General features: G+C 45.4%; 1 protein-coding gene across 2 annotated transcripts in view; it reads right to left on the bottom strand.

Annotated features, from left to right (window-relative positions):
* The window catches only part of GNB1 (G protein subunit beta 1), a 40,435-nt gene that overhangs the window by 10,822 nt on the left and 10,489 nt on the right, over positions 1 to 19,124 (bottom strand). For both annotated transcript variants that reach the window (XM_081817307.1, XM_081817308.1), the window contains 4 exons: positions 17,385 to 17,423; positions 15,609 to 15,715; positions 10,062 to 10,125; positions 8,900 to 9,062 (listed from right to left, as the gene is read on the bottom strand). In XM_081817307.1, the coding sequence (XP_081673433.1) occupies positions 8,900 to 9,062; positions 10,062 to 10,125; positions 15,609 to 15,715; positions 17,385 to 17,423 (373 nt within the window). The remainder of the gene's footprint in view (positions 1 to 8,899; positions 9,063 to 10,061; positions 10,126 to 15,608; positions 15,716 to 17,384; positions 17,424 to 19,124) is intronic.

Genomic DNA, 19,124 nt, shown 5'->3' on the forward strand with positions numbered 1-19,124 from the left:
CAGCGGTGCTGCTGTCCTTTGGGAGCCTACAGAGGGGCTGGGAAAACAGACCCCAACAAGCACGAGTGCCGAGTCTGGAGGTGCACTGGCATGAGGGCGTCCCTATGCACCTCACCGAGACCATGGATGACAGTGTCAGGACATGCTGGGGACAGCCTGGTGCAGGGACAAGGCTACCACAGTCCAGAGACAGGAGGCTTGAAATAGGCAGTGCAGAGAGCAGGTGCTTGGGTCAAGGACCAGGGGGGAGATCAGGGAGTGCTATCAGCTGAGGCCTGGAGGACAGAGGCAGGACATCCTGACAGAGCATATTGCTTGGTTGGGAATTTGTTGCTAGAGAAACAAATATATTTACTTCTGAGTTTGGAGAAGCTACTAATCCAGACAGAGCAAAGCCAGGAGTACCAATGTGGGTAGAAGAGTGACTCGTGTGGCACCCCTGCCCCAAGACCAGAAGACCCAGCTAAGGTGATTTATCCCAAGAAAATGGCTGTGAGCTTGAGGGGCCATTCACCTACAAGAATGTTCACACTACTGACAAACTGGAAACCATCCAGACATCCAGCAACAGGAACACATCAGCACGCAATGGAACTCTCTCAACTCTTTAGAAACATCATAGTTCTGGGTGAGATCATAGGTTCAAAACACAAAGGAAGCGAATTTACAGTTATTTCCCCAAATTTCAACAGTGAGCACATGGTGGTGGTTTAGGCCAGCCCACCCCTAGAGCGCAGCAGGGCACCAGGCTGGGCGCTCTGGCTAAGTTGAAGTTGGAGTCAGAGACACAAGGCCCCACTGCGGGTGCCCACCAGGCAAGTGCTTGTACAGCATCCGCTGCAGCTTCTGCCCTGGGGGGGAGCGCGCCGCAGCCCAGAGCTACAGGGAAAGCCACCTGCCCCACTCTGCGGTGCGTACAGTAGCTGGAGAGCACAGGGTGAGAGCACACTGTTCAAGGAGTGTGGTAAAAAGGGAAAAAAAGATGTGATGAAGGAACTCGAAGATGTGAGAGTGAGGAAATGCCTAAGAAGGGTTTTATTAAGAGTTAGGAGAGCTTAGGGGCACCTGGGGGGCTCAGTCAGTTAAGTGTCTCTGACTCTAGATTTCGGCTCAGGTCGAGATCTCGGGATCGTGGGATCGAGCCCTGTGTCAGGCTCTGTGCTGGGCGTGGAGCCTGCTTGGGATTTTCTCCCTCCCTCCCCCCTCTTAAATAAATAAATAAATAAATAAATAGGCGCCTGGGTGGCTCAGTCGTTAAGTCTGCGTTCCGCTCAGGTCATGATCCCATGACCATGATCGGGCTCCCTGCTCCGCGGGAAGCCTGCTTCTCCCTCTCCCACTCGCCCTGTTTGTGTTCCCTCTCTCGCTGCCAATCTCTCTGTCAAATAATAAATAAATAAAAATCTTTAAAAATAAATAAATACATAAAAGTTAAGAGAGTTTACAGTACCCAAAGAGAGACGAACCTATAAAACGTTAATGGCAGAAGATGGAATCAGATGAAAACACAAGCAGACCAGAAACACCTTCAGATGCATTCACAAGGCTATGTGGTCTCGTCCTCTCAGAGCTTAAGAGTTTTGGGCAGTTTGCCATCATCCTTCCAGGATGGTGTGAGGTCTGGATCCAGGACTTGTGGCCACCCTAGGAAAAGAGGCTCTTTCTCTGCTGGGGCTGCTGAGCAGGCCAGATGGAAAGGAGGCCAAGGGAGCCATCCAGAGGGAAGCCAAGGGGCAAGCACGCCCAGATGGCACTGTGAGCTCTGCACTCAGCCAGGCGTCAGGCAGCCCAACCCCCTGGGAATGGTTCGTGAGATTATTTAGTGAGCAGTGGGACCTGAGTTTCCCAGACTGTGACACACACACCACATCACACTTAACTAACTGCCAATGAAAAGGGTGCCAAAGAGCAGCCCAATGATAACCGCTGGAGCAGAATGACGAGGAGACATCTTTCCCCCCACATCCAAGTTTGCTGGCATGTGCTAGACAAACAAGTGGTTAACAGACAATGTGTCCAGTCCACTGTTCTTTCACAGGAATGTAAAATATTCAGCCTCAGATTAGATGAACAAACTTTCCCGAGGAAACAAAGTTTTAGCCACCACTGCTGGTTTGGCAGGAATACTAGGCAGTCACTGAGCAACATACCACGTTGTACCAGAAAACCTCTGACTAAACTCTTGATCAAAATGTTTATGCCTCTGTAGCCATCTTGACCAGAACGATGTCAGGAAGGGCAGTGTGTCCGCACTGCAATGAGACGTTTGGGAAGGAAGGAACCTCTAAGAGCAAGTGTCAGTTCCTTCCTCATTAGCATGCAGGGACCTGCTCTGAGAAGTCTGTGACACCAGGCCTGATACCTTGGTCAGATGTGAGTCTTCAGGGAGTTCCTCATTTCTCAAACATTAGGATTTCCACCAAAACAGCACTCAGAAAGTTGTATTCTGTATGTAATACATTTATATTTATACTATATAATATATATATAAATTTATACCATATACTAATGATAATAAATGTCCCATCTCAATCGCTGTGAATTCAGTCCATGAGCTGCTTCCAGAGGGCATCCTTTACTCTGTAAGACCAAGCACCATCTTAGAGTTCCTCTTTGAAGTACTGGCAGAGAGTTTCCAAACCCTGGGTAGCTGACTCTAGAGAAAGAAGCTTCTGTTTGTTCCATATGGGCCTTTATATTCCATGGAAACAATAGCAGGACACAATTGATTATGAAGAGCCTTATCCCTGAAGCTGAATGTACATGATTCCTGTCCTGGGACTATCAGACACGACTAGGAAGGATTCAGTATGCGTGCTGGTAACAGCACACATAGGCGTATTTTGTGCAACCGGGTTTCTAAGATTCTACAAGAAAATGTCCCAACCGTGGCTTAACCAAGAGTTCTCAACCTAATGCTCGGGCCAGAGAGAGGCATCGTTAAGTGATGAATGGACACTCAGGTCTGAGACAAGACAAAGACAGCAAACCCTCAGATGTGCTGAACACACTACCAGTTCACACCTTTACCCTCTGAATAAAACAAGACTAGTTTAAGCTTGTGAGATTTAAACTTTTATTGACTCGAAGCTGAAAACTATGTACCATGTCTGAAGAAAGGAACACATACTCTTAAGAGCCCAAATGTTTTTAAGAAACCACTCGACGGGGATGCCTGTGTAGCTCAGTTGGTTAAGCAAAAGCCTTCGGCTCAGGTCATGATCCCAGAGTCCCAGGATCGAGTCCCACATAGGGCTCCCTGCTCAGCTCCCTGCCCCTCCCCCCCTCACCTGCTCTCTCTCCTCCTTCCCCCCACTTCTTCCCTCTGACCCTACCCCCTCTCGTGCTCGCTCTCTCAAATAAATAAATAAAATCTTAAAAAAAAGAAACCACTCAACTTCCAGAAAGTAAAATTTCATGACATAGGAAGGAAACAAATTTCAAAATATTTCCTCTAAGACTCATTTTATTTCTTGTTTCGACAAATGCAGTGTTAAAAAATCTAAAGCCTTAATTAAAAATAGAAGTCAATATACTGAATCTGATCATAAATCAGGGATTGATAAACATTAAGAACGTATGTGTTTTACATGCTGGAAGTTCATCAACGCGATAAAGTGGTTTATAAAGTGTGCTCACTGGACAGAGTCACACAGCTTACAAGGACCTGCGGACAGCCTGCTCTGGCTTCCAGTGGTGGGGCAGCGGTTCCTACCCACAGGAGCAACTTTCCCACAGAAAACAACTATGAGCTCTGGACAAACAAACAGGAGTGCCTAGCTGGTTCATTCAGTGAAGTGTGCGGCTCTTAATCTCAGGGTCATGAGTTCAAGCCCCATGTTGGGTGTGGAGACTGCTAAAAAAATCATTAAAACAAACAAACAAACATCTAAAGGCACAGGAAACAAAAGCAGACACAATGAAGGGGAGCTACACTTGGAAAAAAGAAAGGGCCTGAGTTTGTCTTCATGGCCGGCCCCCATCTTAGAGCACGTGGGTAAGATCTGTGCCCAACCTTCTTGAGTAGCCAGTGGACAGATCTGCGGGCACCCACCGTCAGAAAGTGAAAGCAGCAAGCGTGGAAAGGAGAAATCCACATAAGAGGAGCCCTCGATCACACACCTACATGCCCAGAGCTTACATGTGAACCACCCAGGCAAAGGGCACGCTCCGCATGGCCTGGCTGATGGGAAACGGACAGACAAGGCTTCTGTGGTTGCCTGACAGGATGCAGCGTGGGTATGCCAGAACACAACACATCACAACATCCAGGGAAGTATTCAAAGTACTAATCGTACTAACAGGAAAACGTTACCCATACTGAAGAGAAAAGAGACACCAAGACCAACCTCAAGAGGATTAGCTGTTGAAATGGCAGACAAAAATTCTGAAGACAGCTCTCATAACTATGAAGGATACCAAATATACATGTAATAAATAAAAAGAGAGGAAATCTCAGCAGAAAAATAAGAACAAATATTTTTTAAAAAGCAAACAAAAATGCCACAACCTAAAAACAGAACATCTGACATATACAGGTTGCTGGGTACTCAAAATTGGAGGTGACAGAAGTCACATGAGCATGAGAACAGATCTGAAGAAGGGGAGACTGCAGAAAAAAGAAGAGAGTCACAGGAACCCACAGGACCATATGACAACCCACGCACTGGAGTGCAAAAGGAGAGGACACTACAGAACAGAAAATGTATTTGAGATATTGCCTAAAATGTCCCAAATTTAGTAAAGGACAAAACTTTACAAATTCAAGATGCTGAAGCACAATAAATACAAAGAAAAATCACACCAAGGCACATGATAATCAAACTGCTAAAAAACAAAGAAAAAGCTTTAAAGTGCTAAAAGGAAAAAAAATGTCAACCCCAGAAATCAATATATCCAGCAGAAATACTCTTCAAAAATGAAGGAAAACAGGGGCACCTGGCTAGCTCAGTCCACGGAGTGCTCAACATTCAATGTCAGGGTCACGAGTGCAAGCTCCACGCTGGGGGTAGAGTTTACTTAAAAAAATAGAATAGCGGGGCGCCTGGGTGGCTCAGTCGTTAAGCATCTGCCTCTGGCTCAGGCCATGGTCCCAGGGTCCTGGGATCGAGTCCCGCATCAGGCTCCCCACTTCTCCCTCTCCCACTCCCCCTGCTTGTGTTCCCTCTCTCACTGTGTATCTCTCTGTCAAATAAATAAATAAAATCTTAAAAAAACAAAAACAAAAAAATAAATAAATAGAATAGGGACACCTGGGTGGCTCAGTCGGTAAGCGTCTGCCTTCGGCTCAGGTCATGATCTCAGGATTCTGGGATCGAGTCCCACATCGGGCTCCCCGCTCAGCGGGGAGTCTGCTTCTCCCTCTCCGTCTGTGCTCTCTCTCTCTCACAAATAAATAAATAAAATCCTTAAAAAAATAAAAATAAGGGGTGCCTGGGTGGCTCAGTCGTTAAGCATCTGCCTTCAGCTCAGGTCAGATCCTGGGGTCCTGGGATCGAGTCCCACATCGGGCTCCGCACTCGGCGGGAAGCCTGCTTCTCCCTCTCCCACTCTCCCTGCTTGTGTTCCTGCTCTCACTACCTCTCTCTCTCTCTGTCAAATAAATAAATAAGTAATCTTAAAAATAAATAAATTAAATAAAATAAAAACTTAAAAAAAAAAAACAAACCCCTTTGGGGCACCGGGGTGGCTTAGTCGGTTGAGCATCCAGACCCTTGGTTTCAGCTCAGGCTCTGTGCTGCATGTGGAGTTGGCTTAAGGCTCTCTCTCTTCTCCTTCCTCTGCCCCTCCCCCTCCCCCTCCACCTACTCTCTCCCCTCCTCCCCGCCCCAAAAAGAATGAAGGAAAAGTGGCATTTTCAGAAAAATGAAAATGGAGTAGTCACTCTAGCAGACCTCCACTAACTGTAAGAAACTAATGTGAACTCATCAAGCTGAAGAGACTGCAGAAGAAAACTCTCATCCTCAGAAAGGAAGGAGGAGCACTAGAGATGGTAAATATTGGAGTAAAAGCAAAAGACAATTCAAGTTTCTTCAAAGGCCAAGAAGGGAGAAGCCAAACAATGTATGATGGGGGCATATAGATCAATAGTTATGAAAACATGATAAAGAAGGAGGAAGGGCAGAGGGTACCTGGGCGGCTGAGTCAGTTGAGGTCTGACTCTTGATATAGGCCCAGGTCATGACTTCAGGGTCATGAGACTGAGTCCCCGCCCCCACCAGGCTCCAAGCTGGGTGTGGAGTCTGCTTAAGATTCTCGCTTTCCCTCTGCCCCTCCCTGTTTGTGCTCTCTCTCTCTCTCTAAAAAAAAAAAAAAAAAAAAAGAACGATAAAGGGCAGAAAAATGGGCCTTTCCGGCTCCAAGGCTCTTGTATTTTATATGAATTGACACAATATTAACTCTGAGTGGATCATGAAAAGTTATGAATGTACACTGTAATCCCTAGATAAGCCACTAAAAATTAATGCACAGAGGAAACCAAACGGGCCAACAGATAAACTCAGCTAGTTAGTATCGCACCCAGAGGGCAGGAAAGCAGAGCAGTCCCGGCACGACAGAGCCAAAGCCGACTGTGGGCGCCCTGTACCCAACGGCAGTGGGCCCACACCACTAGGAAGGCAGAGCCCTTAGAACGGATGAAAGGCACAGCCCAACTACATGCTGTCTATAAGGGACCCTCCTTGTAAATACGCAGTCAAGTTGAAAGAAAATGGATGGGAAAAGTGTGCGGAAACAACAGAAATCGGGAGTGACTCCACTAACATCAGATAAAGCAGACTTAGGACAAAGAATATTCTGAGAGAAAAAGGGACATTTCATCATGATTATATACTTCTACTAAGAGAGCTCAAAACATAGGAAGCAAAAATTGCCAGAATTAAAGGGAGAAAGTGATAAATCCACCATCAGGGCCCTTAACGTCCACCCCCAGCAGTTCACAGAGGTAAAGATAAGAGACTTGAACAGGATCAAAAGTCTGGCTGGAACAAACACACTGACAACACTGCCCAGCAACTGCAAAACAGACTTGGTTTCCAAGTGTATGTGGCCTGCTCATCCTGACACTCTCTGCTCCATTAAAAACAAGTCCCAATAAACTGAAAAGAACTGAAATGCCACAGAATATGTTCTCTGAACATAATGGAATTTAACTATGAATCAGTAATAAGTTGTGTAAGGAAACTTCAGGTACTTGAAAACTAAACATCATACATCTAAGCAACATATGAATCAAAGAAGTAATCAAAAGGGTATTAAAAATACTTCAAGCTGAATGATAATACAGTTAAAGCCCTGTTTAAAGGGAAATTTATAGCTTTAAGTGCTTCTATTTGAAAAAGAAAGGTCTAAAAGAAAAAAGAAAGGTCTCGTTTCCACCTTAAGAAGCTAGAAAATTACGAAGGAAGCAACCCCAGAGCAAGCAGAGAGCAGGAGATAACGTAGGACAGAAATGAACGAAATGCAGGGAGCACATCTGTAAAGGACAACCAATCCGATCTAACTCTGGTGGTTGCCAGAGGGGAGGTTGGAGGGGAATGGGGGAAACAGATAAAGGGGATTAAGTACACTTACTGTGATGAGCACTGAACAATGTATACAAGCGTTAAATAATTATACTGTACACCTGAAACTAACGGAATACTGTATGCTAATTATACTTTAACAAAAACAAACAAAAAGTCACACAAATTAAAAAAAAAAAGGACCACGGACGTACTCTTATCTTGCTACAGTTAATTTAACAGAAGGCCTGGGGCACCTGGGTGGCTCAGTCGTTAGGCGTCTGCTTTCGGCTCAGGTCATGATCCCACAGTCCTGGGATCGAGCCCCCGTATCTGGCTCCCTGCTCTGAGGGAAGCCTGCTTCTCCCTCTCCCACTCCCCCTGCTTGTGCTCTCTGTCTCACTGTGTCTCTCTCTGTCAAATAAATAAATGAAATCTTTAAATAAATAAATAACAAAAGGCTTAACTAGAGTCAAAAGCAGTATTATTTACTCCTTCACTTATGATCATTTCTTTGGTTGCATGTGCTGTAGGTGAGCCTCGTGGGGTCTAACTGTGAGAACTGAGCAGACAGCCACATAAGTAAAATATTAGGACAAGACTTCCTTTTTCAGAAACACTATGGTTGGGGTGCCTGGGTGGCTCAGTTGTTAAGCATCTGCCTTCGGCTCACGTCATGATCCCAGGGTCCTGGGATCGAGCCGCACGTCGGGCTCCCTGCTCCACAGGAAGCCTGCTTCTCCCTCTCCCACTCCCCCTGCTTGTGTTCCTGTTCTCGCTGTATCCCTCTGTCAAATAAATAAATAAAATCTTAAAAAAAGAAACACTATGCTTTTTGTTATGAATAACAAGTGTCACAGGTAAACTAAACTTGGCAAATTAATATACCACCTAACCCTTAAAACTGGCTGTGTTCAAAAGAACAACCTAGAGGACTCTATTCTGTTTCCTTTTCAACAGGAGTGCTAGTGGGTATGAAGTGTATTAAGGGGGCCAGGTTGGATCTGTACACGTACATATGTGTGTATGCATATGTATACATGCACGTGTAGATTAGGAAACCCTCGTGGAAAGGCACTCAAGATACAAGATGGCTTAAACAAAGGTTGAGACTGAACTATGTTACTATAAAATAAAAAAGGGTGGCTGCCAGCTATGAAGGCAGTGACCTAAGTCCCTGAGATCCTTGAAAACAGGATGCTATGGTGACGTCAATCCAAAGGTTTCTTACCAGTGAAGGCATATCAAAGCCTGTCTTTGATTTCATTTTCAGAATGTTTCTGGCCATTATTACAACCAACTTATTAAATAATTATTGAGAAGAGGTGCGTGTCCAAAGCATATAATGCACGGCAGACAATTATCCCAGCTCTAAAGTTACTGGTGAGAACATGTACCTGTATGTCCGGCCAGTTCGCGGCTCACACGCACATTCCCTTCACGAGTTTTCAGATTGTAAATGGAGCAAATGTTATCCAGGCCACCGCAGGCCACATAGTTCCCAGAAGGGGCATATGCACAGGTCATGACCCATGAGGAACGCAGAGGGATGGCATGGACCTAAATGACAGAACACAGATGATGCAGACACACTCAAGTTCAAAAACATTAATTATGGACACTATGATTCTATTTCCAGTCTTCAACTTTCATTGCAGAGAAGGTGACACAACAAAACAATGGCCAGAATTATTTTGAAAATAACTTATACATGTGGCCAGTCAGATAAAGTACTAATTTAATAAGAAATCCATCGGGTACCTGCATGGCTCAGCCGATTAGTGGTCTGACTCCTGATCTCAGCTTAAAAAAAAACAAAACCCAGTGCTGCACACCAATTTAATCTGCAGTCTTGTTAAGGTCACAATTTATGGTTAGGTATGCACCTAAGTAATAGTTTTAGAGCCTCCTAATCCAGACTATACATTAAAAAGAAAACAGTTCACAAACCTGTCACAATGGCTATAAATTGATTTATAAAACAAAATGTTTTTAGTGAAGTAACAAATCTAGACATTGTAATTAATCCTGCCACAGACCTCCCCATGTTTGGGATAGATTTGTTATAAATACTGCAATCTTAGTACTCTCCAGTAAAAATGACTGAGTCTGATCTTTTCCTACGTATGGACCAAGTGATAGCAAGTACTTCCTCATTCAGTACAACCTTAGATTAAGTATTTAAAAGAATTTAATTTATACTTCAAAGTACACTGCCTTTCAGATTATCTCTTGTAAAAACGAATAACTAAATGAAAAGCTGGATTTCTACATTTTTAAACGAATCACGAACTTTCTCAGACTGAACGAACTCTGGAATGCAGGTCTTTCAGAACCATCAAGGAGGGACTTAGCTCCCACCTGCCCTGCAATGAGACCATGGCCCACAGCAGAAGACACCAGCAGCACGTGCTAGCCATGTGGTTCGGCTTCACACTGAAAACTCACCGTGATTCCCCTCCCTATCCGTGTGGTATGTTTGTACACAAGTGGACTGGAGGTGAGAAGCCCGCCTCCTCCTGGGTTGGTTTCTCAGGGAGGGGACTCTGCAGTCCTTACCTTGTTTGTTGTGTAGCTATCCCAGATGATCAGTTTGCCATCCTGTGAGGCACTGACTAGAAGCCTGCAGGGAGAGGACAAAAGAAAACTCATCAGTACCACAGCAACAGTACAAACTAAATCTGAGTGACTACGAACACACACTTCAGTGTCACATTTGTTTGAGACAGAGCACACTGACTTATAAAAAAAATTAAAAAGGTCTAATTGTGGGCGCCTGGGTGGCTCAGTCAGTTGAGCGTCTGCCTTCGGCTCAGCTCATGGTCCCAGGGTCCTGGGATCGAGCCCTGCATCGGGCTCCCTGCTCCGCGGGAAGCCTGCTTCTCCCTCTCCCACTCCCCGTTTATGTTCCCTCTCTCACTGTCAAATAAATAAATAAAATCTTAAAAAAAATAAATAAAAAGGTCTAATTGCTAGCTCAACTTTGAAAGCACGAAAGAAAATGCTCCCATAAATAATAGTTCAGATTCAAGAGTGCTTGCCTTCAAATGCAGACTAGATCACCAAAGCCACTCTCTGGTGAGCTAACAGGTTGATTTCTTTCTTTTTTTTTTACATTTTTTAAAGACTTTTATTTAGTTATTTGACAGAGAGAGAGAGAATGAGCAAGCATGGGGGAGCAGCAGAGACCAAGACACAGCAAGAGAGGGAACACAAGCAGGGGGAGTGGGAGAGGAAGAAGCAGGCTCCCCGCTGAGCAGAGAGCCCGACATGGGGCTTGATCCCAGGACCAGGATTATGACTTGAGCCGAAGGTAGACACTTAACAGACTGAGCCACGCAGGCGCCCCAATAGGTTGACTTCTTATGACTGCTTATGTTTGGTTTTTGTTCATTATAAATCAAATTTCAGACATACAGATCTTTTAGAACCAAAGGTGGCAGAAAATATTTAGTATACAACTTTATGTTCCATTTGACATATAGAAAGCTTTGACAGTAAAGAATAATCACCTTTTAGATATTCCAAATTTATGAGACATTTCTCACCAAAAAAACAAAACAAAACAAAAATCATGAAAATTTCCCAGACTGAGCTAAATGTGGAATCCAGGTCTCCTAGAAACATTAAGGAGGGGCTTAACCTCCCACCTGCTTTGCAAAGAGATGACAAACTGCAGCAGAATCGTGTCTTGTCCAGCAGAAGAGACTAGTAACTGTCATGAATTTTCTTCATGATTCTTGCTTTGGGTAACTGCTAAGTTTGGGATCCTGTATTGAAAAGGTGCTCTGTCTGTATTTGCAGAATTAAGACAGGATACTGCAGAAGGAAAGCATGACTAATGGGCAAAGGGACAGAGTAATTCTGGGAACCACAGCTACTTACCCTAAGAACTCTGTGCTACAGAATGTGCTATTTTCAAGCAATGACAAGGAGGCTCTATTCATAATGCTAGGCAGAGATACGCCACAGTATGGTAAATAATGACAGATTAAAATTTTTTTCTTTCCTTTTTTTTTAGGCAGAGCATTCCAGCAATGCCCCCAGGGGTGAGTTCAGATGCTGCACAAGAGCCCAGGGTTTTCCATCTCCCCCAAGGACACGTGTGCAGGGCCAGGCTTTGGATGGCCCTCCTACCGTAGGAGAGGACAGTGGCAGGGTCAGACCTGCGGGAGACTCCGGACTCCCCATGGGCCCAACCGCCCCAATGGAGGGGGACAGGTGACCCCCAAGGGTCTTTAAACCTCTGCACCAGAACACTCTAGGTACCTGGAAACAGGGCGGCTGGTGAGGTGGGGACAGGGCTGCATGGCCACCGCCCCAACACATTTTTAATTTTAAAGATTTTAATCAAGGGGCACCTGGGTGGCTCAGTCGTTGGGCATCTGCCTTCGGCTCAGGTCATGATCCTAGGGTCCTGGGATTGAGCCCTGTATCGGGCTCCCTGCTCAGTGGGAAGCCTGCTTCTTCCTCTCCCACTCCCCCTGCTTGTGTTCCCTCTCTTGCTGTGTCTCTCTTGGTCAAATAAATAAATAAAATCTTAAAAAAAAAAAAAAGATTTTAATCAAGCACAGGTTTTGACCATTTCAGCCAAGAGCATATTTGACTTACTAACTGATGAAAACCTGGAGGTAAAACTTACTCAAGACATTCTGACAACTGTGATATTTTCCATCAAATTCTATGTTCTGATGCACAAACTTCCTTTACAGGGAGTCAACAATGAGTTTGGCAAAGAACACTAATGTTTTCACTGATGCACTGCAAAACTTATCACAGAATCAAACTAAGTGCAGGTCTAACCTATCATTTTTCAGATGCAGTTTCTTTTTTTTTTTTTTTTAAGATTTTATTTGTTTTTTGACAGAGAGAGAGACAGTGAGAGAGGGAATGCAAGTAGGGGGAGAAGGAGAGGGAGAAGCAGGCTTCCCGCCGAGCAGGGAGCCCGATGCGGGGCTCGATCCCAGGACCCTGGGATCATGACCTGAGCCGAAGGCAGACGCTTAACGACTGAGCCACCCAGGCGCCCCTCAGATGCAGTTTCTTAAAGCAAAGTCTTGCACCTAGGTTCAGTAACAAACCTATTAGGCACTTAAAGCTATTTCCTTCCACGTAACAGAGTAAGGTTCAGTCTGCTCCTCAATTTCTGGTTGGCCCTTTACACAGGCTTTGAATGGACTATCCAAGCCAACATAAAGAAGCTCATCTTCCATGAGGGTCACCTTTAGGAAAGTCTCCTGGTCAGAGAGCTTAATATCTGCTGACTCGCCCAGGGGTTAGAGAAATGTTAAGCTGTCCGATGATCCTCCAGAAGGTGAGCGAGGACACTTCTTAATCCAAGACAGGACAACTGTTGGAGAACTGAATTAATTTTGCCCCTAGAGCTTTCAGCTATTCACAAGTCAGTTACTATGAGGCACCATCCACCCAGAACACACAGGCAAGAGCCAGCAAGGAAGTGAGGGCTCCAGGAAGCTGGGAACAGAGGTTGAATAGAGGCCCACATCCAAATGCCTCTGGCCCCTCATTTACTTGGAGGAGGGAGGGCTCTCAGGCTTAGCTGGGCCAATTGTGTTTTGCTCTCAATCATAACAAGACTTCAGCAGACTTTAGAAAGGGGAGAAAGAGTTTCACATTAACTCATGTAACTGAAAGAGACTCTCAAATGTTGTAAAAAGTAGAATTTAAGTATAAATGAATATATCATGTCGATAAACATAAACGTATACACACGCATACTGCACAAACCTCTTATTGTGGGGCTCTCCTATGGTTTTGAAAAATAAACTGCTAGTCAGTACAACAGTTTGAAAGCATCTATAAATTATACAAACATGGTAAGATAACTGGTATTCATGAATTACAGCCTTGAATCATGAAAAACAAATATTTTGGACTTTAAAAAGACAAAAATTTACCTATCCAGAAAATATGGCTATCTACAAAAAAATAATATCTGAAAGGCTCTGAAGAGCAGAGATCCTCCTTAATATCATTTTTTGTTTTCTTTTGTTTGTGATTATAAAATAGGGCCCCTGTATGAGGGCACTGTGAAACGTAACTGTGCAGTTTCAAAAGCAGTTATAAAACAAGTGCCCATGTGCCCACCTTCCCGTCCAAAAAACAGAACAAGACCACAACACCCCCCACCAGCCTCCCAAGTCACCCCTTCTTTAAGGGGTGACCACGACCCTCAATTTGGTGCTACTTATTCATGCCCTTGATTTACTTCCTTCTGACTCTGAGGCTTTCAAAGCACAACTTGTGTTTGAACCAGATGGAATATAAAGCCTTGCACATAGTGATTGGGAAGCTAGATGATCTGGTGTCCTGCTGAGCCCCAGTCCTCATTTCCACAGCGGCCTGCAGGCTGACCTGGTACTCCCAGTGACCCTTAGGCATAAGGGAGGTGTCACCTATGCCACTCCCCAAACTAGAAACCGGCTGTTGCAGGAGAGCAAATTGCTTAGGGAGCCAAGACAACGACTGGGCTCCACGTACCAGATTCCTGAGTACCAGGCTCTGAGCACTAAGCTCCAAGTACTAGACCAAGAACCAGGTTCTGAGTACCAGGCTCCAAGTGCTGGATTCCTGAGTACCAGGTTCTGAGCACAACCCAGCTGCAGTGTCTATCAAGTGTCCTGTCTGGTAAGGACATTGATGTTCCTACAGATGGAGGAAAAGCCCTGGAGGCAATATATCATTTGGTTACCGTCTACTTTTGATAACAAATTCCAAGGTGGACTGATTAGCAAGGGCATTTTTCTTTCCTTCCCCTTTCTTAGTCTTTCTGATTATTGCCATCATTAAAATGATCAAAGTTAGCTCTCATTTGCATTTGAAATTGTACTGAACAGCATATAGAACAAACTAAAGATAGATTCTTTTGTTCTGTAGCTGTTTACACTCTAAAGCAGACAATTTCACGAACAAAGAGAAACCAAGCAATTCCTCTCTGACACACACACAAAATAATGCTACTCCAAGAAAGGCATTTTGAGAATCATACATCAGGTATTTGAAAGAGCATGTTACAGCCACTAAGTCACACAGCATGTTACTTAATTATTCGGGTGGAAAAGGTAGAAGAGACAGATTCTCCAGCAGCCTCTAAAAGAAAGAGAGAGTTGAGTAGATTGCACTCTGGTGATGTTGCAGGTTAAGAGAAGGAGGTGTGGAGAGGGGAGAGGAAGAAAGGACCCATGACGTGATGGAGATGAGCCACCCAGAGGGGAAAGAAGTCCAAATAAGGGGCAGAAGTTAAAGTAAAGCAATGAGCGCCTGAGGGGCATTTTCTTGTTGGGACGGTAGATAAAAGGCAGGGCAGCAGCTAAGACGTGCACTCCCACACGTCCCCTGTGGGCTCCAAGAAAACAGCAGCAAACCTGTGCATGCACAACACTCAGGATGCTTTAGTCACCGCTGTAAGGCTCAACACACTTAATCTTCCCCACACCACAAGGCAGGTTTATGATCCCTGAGCCAGGACACTGAAACCACAAGAGGGTAGGGGCCAAGGAGTCATGAGGAACAGGCTGGAAAGGCAAGGAGCCATGGCACAGAGAAGCTGTATAAGCTCCCCAAGGTCACACAGGCATGGCACAGTGGAGCTGGAGGGGGGGGGGTCACGGCTGATATAAACACGATGAGGGTGGTGAAGCAATGACAGTGCACCATCAGCCCAGGTGAGCAAAGTACGCACAGGGAGTGTGCGCTTGTCGTGCTACACGTGGCCTGCCCAGGTATCTGCCAACGTCCTCACTCTGTCTTTACAAATAACAGCAAATGAATTCAGGTTATTTTTCCTCAGAAAAACAGAACAATCCTTGAGTGTCTCAAGCACTATGTTTTTTTTTTTTTTTAAAGATTTTATTTATTTATTTAATTGACAGAGAGAGAGAGAGAGAGAGAGAGAGACAGCATGAGGGGGAACACAAGCAGGGGGAGTGGGCGAGGGAGAAGCAGGCTTCCAGCCGAGCAGGGAGCCCGACGTGGGGCTCGATCCCAGGACCCTGGGATCATGACCCGAGCCGAAGGCAGTCGCCCAACCAACTGAGCCACCCAGGCGCCCCTCAAGCACTATGTTTTGCTCATGCTCCCACACACCTGGAATCCGTGCCCCAATGCATGGCATAAATTTTGGCCAAGTGCCCCCTCAGCGTTCTCCTGGTGCGCATCTGGATTCTTCCCACTGGGTCGATGTTGTTTGTGATCTTAAAAACAAAAGTTACTGCAAATTAACAGTCTGTCATGGAATGACTTCCCCTGAGGCCTCCTCTCCCACCCTCCTTCGCAGCCCCATTGCCCTCATTCTGGCTGTGTCCACCCGGTCCCTGCAGCTCTCCACTGTGACTTCTCCTGCTTACCACGGCACCTACCTTCCTTTCATGGTCTGAATGAAGTCTGTCACTCTACTTGCTCTTCAAGACCTCTGTCTCTCCCCCCATAACGAGCACATGGCACCGGTCCACAGGTGCGCTGACCTCCCCAGGTCTCCCTCCCTCCTCTAACTGCTCATCCAGGCCTAGTGCCTCCTGCCTCGCAGTCCTTGTAGGCTTGCTCTCCTTCCAAGTTACAGTCCCATCAGCCCCCGTCACACTGAACACAGGCCTGCTGCTCACACACTGTCCACAGCGACCAGGCTGGGCACTGATCTGGACAACAGTCAGCAGTGACTAGAAATGCTGTTGCTTGTCGCACAGAACTGGATGTGCAGACCTGCGGATTCACTCCAACATGTAAAAAACAGACATTAACGACTCTGCGTTGACAACTGGACTAAGTGTATCACAATGTGTTTTTTTTTAAGATTTTATTTTTAATTAATCTCTACTTAATCCCCAACATAGGGCTCGAATTTATAACCCCAAGATCAAAAGTTGCATGCTCTGCCTACTGAGCTGGCCAGGCACCCCAATAATGGGTCTGAAAAAAGGCACAGTCCAAAGTACACGAAGCATATCTCAGAATTCAAATTTAGGACTTCTACGCAGTGTAAGTTTCTCTTTAACTTGCTGTTTAACCCCAACTAAACCACATCCCCTAAAGCACTGGGACAATGTAAAACATTTAAACATCCTTGGCAGAAGTATGAATACAATTTTTCTTCCACATTTCCGTTCAATTCTACAATGTGAAACTCACCATTTTAGAGTGAACGGTTTGCTGGTGTTTAGCACATGCCCACCTGTGTGCAACTACCACACCACCTCCATCTGCTCCAGCAGCTTTCCCCCCTTTCCCCCCGAGGAGGAAAGCCCACAGTCATCCCCCACCCTCCTTCCGAAGTCCTGGCAACCACTCATAAACTTCTGTCTCCTTGGAGCTGCCAGTTCTGGACATTTCCGATCTGTGGAATCCTACACTATGTGACCTTGTATGTCTGCTTCTTTCCCTGGGCATCATGTTTGAGGCTCATCCATGCTGCTAAACACGTTGTAATGCATCCTTTGCTATGGGTGATTAACATTCCACCGTGTGAATGGACCACACCTCGTGATTCACTCATCCCTTCACAGAAACTGTGCTCGTCCCCACTGTTTGGAAACTGTGAACACTGCCGCGGCTGAGAACACACGTGTACGTGTGCTTGTCTGAGCACCAGTTTTGGGTGTGCATCTAGGAGTAGAACCGATGGTTCATAATTTATGTGCAACTTTTTGAGGATCTGCCCAACTGGACTTTAGAAAGGCTTGTGAGACATCTATCTATCACCCCAAAAAACATGACTTCCTGTGCATTCCGAATGAAATGCTTCAAGCAGTGTTTATACCCTCACTGTGCAAAAGGAAGAGCACAGCTCACTCTCAAGGCAATGAGTGCAGGCGCCGCTGAGAACCAGCCCAATGCCAGGCAAGCGCCTCTGCGTAGAGGGGTCCTTACCTGAGAGAGCGTTGCATCTGCACATGCTTTTCTAGCATCCTAGGAAATAAGAATGACAAAGCGGGAAGTTAGTAATGTTTCACACACATTCGCCCCAGGTCTTCACACCAAAGTTTCGGAGAGCCTCTACAAACGGTGAGAAACAAAGGTAGAAAGGAGGAGGATGGCGTCGCCTCCCCCCTCCCCTGGCTCAAACACAGTCTAGGGCCGCCAGAGGTCCTGCACTCTGTGACCTCAGAAATGGAGCCTGTGTGGGGAGGACCACACTGGAAGCCGCGTGGTCCTGGAGACCCCAGATTCGGGTGCTGCTTCCTCTCCTGCCTGCCGAGGCTCCTGTACTTTGCCACAGACCTGCACGTGCTCCTCGCTCTGTCTTTCTAACAGCCCAGGAGCCATGGGGCCCAGAGAAAGAAGTCCAAAAAGCACTGGATGTCCAGCCCAAAGAACTTTCCCTCCAGATCATGTTAACCAAGGACTTTGTTTTCAAGCCAAATAACACCTGATGCTAAACTCTACGAGCAAAGGATCTGGACTAAAGACAATCAAATTCAGGTAAGACTCTGGCTGTTGTATCTATTATCTGTTTTCTTTTCTTTTTTTTAAGATTTTATTAATTTATTTATTTCAGAGAGAGAGAGAGACAAACAGCATGAGAGGAGACAGGGTCAGAGGGAGAAGCAGGCTCCCCGCCGAGCCAGGAGCCCAATGTGGGACTCGATCCCAGGACTCCGGGATCATGACCTGAGCCGAAGGCAGTCGCTTAACCAACTGAGCCACCCCAGGCGCCCTACTACTATCTGTTTTCTTATCTATAAAATGACCTTGTGAAACAGGTAAGAACTATAAAGTGATATTCTAAGGCTAACTAAGATGTTTTCATTGTTCCTAAGTGATCAAACTTACTAGGAAATACAGAAAATAGAAAGCCATATATTACGAAGGAAAATGAGACAATAGCTTGAAAGGGATAAAAATTTGAGTACAAGAATAATATGGGACACAATCCTCTAGGGGCAAACTGCCTCACTGTGAATTATTTTTATTGCATGAAGCTGGAAGGAATATTTATCAACTGAGAACATGGAAAAATACTCAAAGACATTATTGTTATAAATGTGCCAAAGATCTAGATTTCAAATTCAGCTTTAATTACACTATTAGAAGTCATTCTGCTTGGGGCACCTGGGTGGCTCAGCCCTTGGGCGTCTGCCTTAGGCTCGGATCATGATGGGATCGAACCCCGCATTGGGCTCCCTGCCCCACGGGAAGCCTGCTTCTCCCTCTCCCACTCCCCCCACTTGTGTTCCCTCTCTCGCTGTGCTCTCTCTGTCAAATAAATAAAATTAAAAAACAGTCATTCTGCTTAATTAATTCTACTTAATGAATTAAATAATTAAAACACCAAAAATTACATCATCAAGTATTTCTATGCCAGCACCTAAATTTGCCGTAAGGAGCAAGCAGAGGGAAGGTCCAGAGTAGCAAGTGTTTCAACAGGGGATTCTACCTGTCAACTACTGAGTTTAACGTTTATTTCTGAATATCAGTCTTTTTAAAAAAAAATTTATTGTTATGTTAATCACCATACGTTACATCATTAGTTTCAGATATAGTCTTCCATGATTCATTGTTTGTGCATAACACCCAGTGCTCCATGCAGAACGTGCCCTCCCTAATACCCATCACCAGGCTAACCCATCCTCCCACCCCCCTCCCCTCTAGAACCCTCAGTTTGTTTTT

Source organism: Leptonychotes weddellii, chromosome 4 (assembly GCF_054177405.1).
Source record: "Leptonychotes weddellii isolate Sample4059 chromosome 4, ASM5417740v2, whole genome shotgun sequence".
NCBI lineage: Eukaryota > Metazoa > Chordata > Mammalia > Carnivora > Phocidae > Leptonychotes > Leptonychotes weddellii.